This window comes from Paramisgurnus dabryanus, chromosome 14 (genome assembly GCF_030506205.2).
Source record: "Paramisgurnus dabryanus chromosome 14, PD_genome_1.1, whole genome shotgun sequence".
NCBI classification, from domain to species: domain Eukaryota; kingdom Metazoa; phylum Chordata; class Actinopteri; order Cypriniformes; family Cobitidae; genus Paramisgurnus; species Paramisgurnus dabryanus.
In genome coordinates, this window is record NC_133350.1 from 5,997,543 (window position 1) to 6,004,804 (window position 7,262).

The 7,262-nt window shown below is 37.2% G+C and overlaps 1 protein-coding gene and 1 long non-coding RNA gene across 2 annotated transcripts; one reads left to right on the top strand and one right to left on the bottom strand.

Annotated features, from left to right (window-relative positions):
- Window positions 1-143: 143 nt before the first annotated feature.
- Window positions 144-1,615, bottom strand: LOC135719408 (uncharacterized). The gene is made up of 2 exons (XR_010521083.1): window positions 1,350-1,615; window positions 144-884 (listed from the first exon to the last, which is right to left on the bottom strand). It is a non-coding gene; the product is annotated as an uncharacterized lncRNA (long non-coding RNA).
- A 2,477-nt stretch (window positions 1,616-4,092) lies between these two features.
- On the top strand, window positions 4,093-7,230 carry LOC135718827 (uncharacterized). Its single transcript, XM_065241120.2, has 4 exons — window positions 4,093-5,075; window positions 5,458-5,571; window positions 5,674-5,807; window positions 5,895-7,230. The coding sequence occupies exons 1-4, from the start codon at window positions 4,841-4,843 to the stop codon at window positions 6,147-6,149; spliced, it is 738 nt and encodes a 245-aa protein (XP_065097192.1). The 5' UTR covers window positions 4,093-4,840; the 3' UTR covers window positions 6,150-7,230.
- The last annotated feature ends 32 nt before the right edge of the window (window positions 7,231-7,262 follow it).

Sequence of the window (7,262 nt, forward strand, 5' to 3'; positions counted from 1 at the left end):
CATGACTGGTAACATCTGATCACATTGTAAATGTTTAATATAACTGCACAACATCTGATCACATTGTAAAGGTTTAATATAACTGCATGGCAGGTAATATCTGATCACATTATAAAGGTTTAATATAAATAATGCACAACAGATCACATTGTAAATGTTTAATATCACTGCATGACATCTGATAACAAACTGTATGAAGGTTTAATGTAACTTTACAACAGGTAAAATCAGGTCAAATTGTAAAGGTTTATAAAAATAACTATGGACTAAGAAACAACTAACTTTTCAGCAAGACCACCCTGCAATGAATTAAGACACAGCTTTATCAGAGTCATCAGGAGCTGATCCCAAGTGTTTATCTGGAAGCTGTATGTGTATGTACTGGTGATGTGCTTAGCGACTGAATGTAATGCATGCAATATCAACCCTGTGTAAAGCTGACAAAGATGGTTGTTTCTCAGCAGAGATATGTACTCTTGTGACACCTCAACACATGAAGCAGAAGCATTGAAGCAGTTTCTCAGACAGGGTTTACAGGACTAGGCCTTAATTATATTAGGACATTTTAGTTTTACAAACAAACCACATCTTGTGACAAAACAATGGCACTCATATATGTTGAGGTATGTCAGTACAAGGTGTTTTTAAATTATTGTAGCTCAAATAAGCATTTTAGCCTGGGACCGGCATAAGGCCTGTCCGGGAAACTGCAAGGTTGTTTTCCCATATCAGATGTAGGTTGCTTCAACGTTGAGTTGTGATTTTTAAAGTGTAGTTGTGTTCAGAGACGGATTGATCCTCCCATTGTGTTTCTGCATCACAGTTTAGGAACACGTTGATTGTATCATCTCAGTTGTCCATTGCATCACTAAACATCAATGCATCTGTGAAAATAATATAACCATAAACATTTTTATGTTAGTATTTAAAAGAAACTTGCATCATGAGAATTAATTTATAAATGACATCCATACTTAAACAGAACAGTGTGTGAGAGAGAGATGCATTAAAAAGAGACAGTAACATTATACACACAACCTCTAACTTCAATGTTAAATAATATGTCGTTTAATAGGTCATTATCATCAATATCTGAATGAGAAATTAACTGACCTCCTAGCATCTGAAATCTCTGTAACTTGTATGAATCACGTGAGCTACTGTAAGAATGTAATGTACTATAATATATTGCTGTCTTATCTTAAATATAAAAATACAGGTGGGCAATGAAAATCATTCAAAATAATTGCATTTTATAAACTAACGTTACTGATCTTAAGTTTATTCTTAGAACGGACATCACAAATCTAACGTTAGGCGAAAGAGCACATTAAGCTAAGATAGCTTACCTGAAACTGACCACCTTTTCAACACCCGGCGTGGTTTAAAGTTACCGGAACATCGTAGTCGAACCATTACTTGGGATTAGGGTGTTCCTCAGTCGGCTCCCCGTCCATTAAAATTGGTAAGAAACAAACATAAAGGCGCTTGAGTGAGCTTTTTAAGTTTAACGCGTCGGCTTTAGCCACTGCCTCAGCTGCTCATCATATGCAGCCGGAAGTACGTTGACAAAATGAGCGCAATGGCGCCGCCCTTGTTGTCGTGGAAAATAAGGTGAATACGCGCGACCTTCGTCGTCAGACCCAGTTAAACGCGCGCAACCTACAGAAACACTGTAGCACAGATTGAAGAAAATCCATCGATGATTGACGTCTGATTCACTGTATACTGTAGCCTACTGTATGATGTAAGTGCTTCTCAAAACACACGCGTGACATGAGATTCACAACATTAATTTGTATCATGTGTTATTCAAAATGGTTAAAGGGATAGTTCAGGTAAAAATTATATTAAACCCATCCCTTACGAAAATTATCCATGGTTTTACTACAGTTAAGACCAAAAAACCATGGTTACTGTAGTAAAACCATGGTTACCACAAAATAACTATGGTTTTGACAACCATGGTTTTCAAAAACCATAGTTAAACCATATGGTTAGTGTAGTAAAACCATGGTTTTGCTCATAGTAATCAAATGACCAAAAAACCATGGTTACTACACTTTTACCACAATAAAACCATGGTTAATTTTCGTAAGGGATGATTTACTTACCCCCAAGCTGTCCAAGATGCATATTTCAGAACAGATTTTCAGTTATTATATTTGGAGAAACCCATGAGTGACTTGATAGGATATAGATAGGAATATTGATGTAAGGATTTTCGTGACTCAAGTCATGTTTTTCTGTGTTATTATTAGTAGTAAATAAGTGATTGAGTGCTGTATTTCAGTGTACTTCTTTGTGAATGTATAAACGGTTTGCGTGCGCGGCCCCTTTGCGCGTCCCCTTTAGCCCATGCGCGTCGTGAAGAGACTGTGAGGGGAGCAGACGTAGACACAGAAGTTTCGGAATGCCTTATAAGGCCCACTTCCGGCCTCAGACTGTCATGACGTATGGTTCTGCGCTTTTTGCAGTCGGTTAGGGAGACGAGCTGTGAGGAAGCGCTACGAGTCGTTTCAAGTTCAAGTGTGCGTACATCAAAGAAAGTGAGTTATTAATAAAAAAAATATAATCCAGAGCATGTTTATGTTACAGTTCTGCGGGATAGCACCGTTAGGTGATTTAAATTTGAGTTATTGAGCTTGTTTATCGAGTGTTAATGTATGCGCGGTCGTCCGTGCATTTCCCGCCAATATTTTTAAGACATTGTTAGTTGCCAACTTGCTGTTTATATATGTGTATTTGTATTGCATATGATTGTAATATGAAGATTTAAGTTGATCATTTATATAAGATTTGAAATTCTACAGTTATTACTTCACGCCTATATTGTTAATGCTACTGTGTGGAATATATAATATAATTAATTCCTAACTACATTTATAAGTACTGGGCTGTATTATTGTATTTTGTGTGATTTATCATATCTTATGTATATCTGTTTTGTGTTTTATTTGTACAGACCACACACACAAACCCCTCCTTTCTACAGTAAAGTTTAATCAGTATCTGAATGGTGCTTGACTCAATAATTCTTGGACTCTAATCGGTCCACCAGGATAAAGTGTACCTATCCAACAGTCCTTAAGTCAGTTTAATTTTCCAATCCAACAATGAATGTATATTTTAATAAAGACCCTGTTATTCTCAGTCCTTCATATAGCCCATGAGTTGTTTTTTTTTTTCTTTTTTGGGGGGGTGTGTGGCCTTTTTTTAGGTCAGAGCAACTGCCCCTCAAAATACACGTCCCTAGTCTAAATGTTGTGGGGGTTGAGACTATTCAACAAATACCTATCATAATACACTTTAATCAACATGACATAAGCGATTGATAATGTAGGAAACAGCACAGAATTGTACATAATTATTTGCATGGATGTACTGTACCAAAGCATTTGCAACTTCTTCAAAGAAATGAGAAACTGCTTTTTTGATGTGCACAAGTGACACAATGATGTGAAATAGATTGAACAGGTAGTTTCAATTCTAATTTGAAAAATGTACCAAAGCGACTGAGAAAAACTCTAATAATAGCTTACACTGCCAAACAACAGTGATTCATTCCTGAGGGTTTGCACTTCCCGTGACACACTAATATGTTTGGCTCATGTCTTTAGTACTGGATAGATTCCCCGGCTAGGGCAGGTGGCCTTTCTGTGTGGAGTTTCTGCATGTTCTCCCTGTGTCAGCGTGGGTTTACTCCGGGTACTCCGGTTTCCTCCCACACGCCAAAAACACGCAAGTTTTTGGAGATACCAAATTGTCCCTCCCCCAACTTGTGTATAAATCAACTTGTCTGAATAAACTTGTGTATGGATTCCCTGGTTCTCGCCATGAATATAGCCGCAGATGCTAGAATGGCTGTAAGAAATAAAGGAAGAAGAAGAAGCTCTAAAAAAACAAACGGTGCTATATAGCACCAAAACTGTTGCTTTGGATCGTAACCATAGAAGAACCATTTTTAGTGCCATATAGCACCGGTGAAGCACCTGTGCAGAACCATATAGGGGCCATATAGCACCACTATAGCACCACATATGGTTCTACAAAGCACTATATGGTTCTACACAGGTGCTTCACCGGTGCTATATGGCACTAAAAATGGTTCTTCTATGATTATGAGCAAAGAACCACTTTTGGTGCTATATAGCACCGTTTGTTTTTAGAGTGTACTGGATAGATTAAGTGATCATCTTTAATTACTGCTTAATGCTTTTAATGATTCCCACAATAAACAGCTGCATGTACCCTCTTTACTATTATGTTTTTTCTCCTTACCTCACACAACATGACACTTCTCTAGCCGACTAATAAATCAAGAATGGACAGTTTTGAGTCAAAAAAATTGTCAATAGCTGTCACAGGGGGCTAACCCTTTTAAAAAGTACACCTTTATGAGTACCTTAAATTGCTATCAAAAAGATTGCATATTAGTACCTCAAATGTACATATTGGTAGAAATAGGATCTTCTAAAGGGTACTTCCCCATGTGACAGCATGGGACTATTTGTTTTGACCTTGTTTTTGGCACACACCACTACATTATCACAAACTTTGTGGTTAGATGAAAGAGTGAAATAGGTCACTCTATAGAGAAAAACACTTTATAGGGTTTTTTTACAGAATGAAAACATCGGGTGATCACGTGGTCTGTATGATGAAATCATCACGATTTCGTGGTCAATTTAAGAGCTGTCTGAGTACTAGAACACACGTGTCTGAACTTGGATGACTTGATATTAGTTTTCTTCAGTTGTGAGAAGCTAAATAATCTTTGGTCTTTGACTATCCTCGTGTAAAGTTAAAACAAGAGCATCTGTGTCTGTACAACCTAAATATGAAAAAGGAAGAAGTGGAACGTCTGGAAACAGGAGAGCACCAGGAACCTCCACATGCAAAACCTTGCGAGTTGAAACACAAGGACTTTGAAGATTTCGATCTGCCTATTATGGCTGACACAACCCTTCATCTGGATGAAGATTGTGGTTTTGACGATGACAACCCTTCACACAACTGTGACTGCCAATTCAAGGAAATTTTTATAACACTTGAGAGAGATGAGGTTGACTACAGTAAGAAACCATTTATTTGTTCTTTTGCATTGATTGCATTCATATTGCATTAAATAGATTTTGTGTTATGATTTATTGAAATCATTTACTCACTCTATTGTTGTTACAAACCTGTATACATTTCTTTGTTCTGATACACACAAAGGAAGATATTTTAAGGAATGTTTGTAACCAAACTGATCAGAGGCCCCATTGACTTCCAGGATGAAAGCATACTATGGAAGTCAATGGATACAAACATTTTCCTTAGTTTGTTTATACAGGTTTGTAACAACATGAGAGTAAGTAAATGGTGAAAGAATTTTCATTTTTGGTTGAACTAAATGAATGATAAATGGTGTCCCTAACTAACATGATGTTTTTACAATTGTGTACATTTTAGATTTAACTGACACACTGTATAAAGAACGAAACAATTTGTTCCTGAAAAGTGTCCCTCAGGGCAAATATGTCACTCCATCAAACAAAGAGATTTGCTTGGATGATACAATGTCAGGTTTGTACAAAAGTAGTTTTGTAATATTTCTTATAATTTCCATTTAACCATTTAACTGTAGCAGTCTGTTATCTTATTATTTCAAAATTGCTTGTATTTTAGCCAAGATCACCACCTACTATCATGCAATGCCCAGAAATACATGCTCAGGTGTTCCAGTTTTGCTGAACTTCACAGGGACAGAAAACTTCTTTACCTGCATCAAGCAAGGCGAAGAAAGGATTTTATCAGTTACGGTAAGTTTTCATGCATTGACAATTTGCATGTTGACATGAAAGTCTTTTAAGCTGCAGCTAACCACATTTTTATTGTCTTTATTTCAGATGTACGACTTAAACAAGCTACGCTGCATTTCTGCAGATGACACAGAGAAATGGTCCCTTGTTTTCTTCATGACTCAATGTGCAAGCGGTCCCTTTCGTTTTGAGTCAGCACTTCACAGCGGATGGTTTATTTCTGTAGACAGCAATGTCATGAAATTGCAAAGAGAGAATCCACCAAACACTTTTTTCTACTTAATCGAGAGTGAGGCCACAAAAACTATAAAACATGGAAATAAGTTTTGCAGAAATGTTTGAATTTTAAGCTTTCTAATATTTGTATGAACCAATGAGTTTTCAACTGACTATATTTTGGGAAAACTGTAGCTCAGTTGATAGCCTTTTATCTTTACAACGTTGTAAGCAACAGTGACGGCCCCTGACTGCTCTTCCGAGGGGCCCAAATTTAAAATACGTGTTTTCAAAATATGTGTTTGTTGCGTCGTGAACCATGTGCATCACGTGTTTTGTCAAAATAAGTGCCTGCTGCACACGCGTTAAAAACGCTTATGATAAAAGAGACGCTCACGTTCACAAAATACAAGCAAGAGACTCCATTAGTAGTAAACTCTGATTACACATGAGATTACGCGAGTATCTGGCAAACGTGAGCGTCTCTTTTATCATAAACCCTTTAGACGCGTCTGCAGCAGGCACTTATTTTGACAAGACATTTGATGCACATAGGTTTTACGCGCAAAACACATATTTTGAAATTACGAACCACACACATGACGGGCTACATACATGTTGTGAAGGACTTTGCATTGTGCGCCCTCGAAAAAAGAAGTCACCAGCAGCCACTGATAAGCAATAAGGTACAAGAGGCTGTGCTGCATTGTGAATAAGTCATGGCTAAAGGTCCTGACTTTGTGTGACCATATAGCACTAGCCTTGATTATAGGCTACCTTATTGTTTAATGCTTTTATAAAACGGTTACAAAATATTAAAGCAAGAAATAATTTGTATTAACACAAACCCTTCCTTTCGCTTGAAAAAACAGTCCCTAACTGACTGTGAAAAAGCAACAGACCCGACGACTATTCGTTTTAAATAGTATTTGAAATATGAATTTGTATGTCCCACATCATAGTATGTTTAATATTTTTAAAGGACACCTGTCATGCAAAATCCACTTTTAAAAGGTGATGGGACAAAATTAATGACAACTAGCTGAAATGCTAAAAATGTGTAGGCCTATTAGCACCCCTTACTTTGCTACGGACTAAATTGTACATACTATAGCAAGAAAGTAGTCTGCATACTGCATACAAAGTTGCCATACTTGGACGCTGCAAGAATGTTTTACATGTTTACATTGGGTTGTTGCTAAAGATGCTGCGCTGCAATTGTTGGCTGCAGCGGTCAGC

Excerpts from the sequence above, each read along its gene's own strand:
- LOC135718827 (XM_065241120.2), top strand. The coding sequence starts at position 4,841 with ATGAAAAAGGAAGAAGTGGAACGTCTGGAAACAGGAGAGCACCAGGAA. Across the intron at positions 5,076-5,457 it reads GAGAGATGAGGTTGACTACA|ATTTAACTGACACACTGTAT; the intron begins GTAAGAAACCAT and ends TGTACATTTTAG. Across the intron at positions 5,808-5,894 it reads AAAGGATTTTATCAGTTACG|ATGTACGACTTAAACAAGCT; the intron begins GTAAGTTTTCAT and ends TCTTTATTTCAG.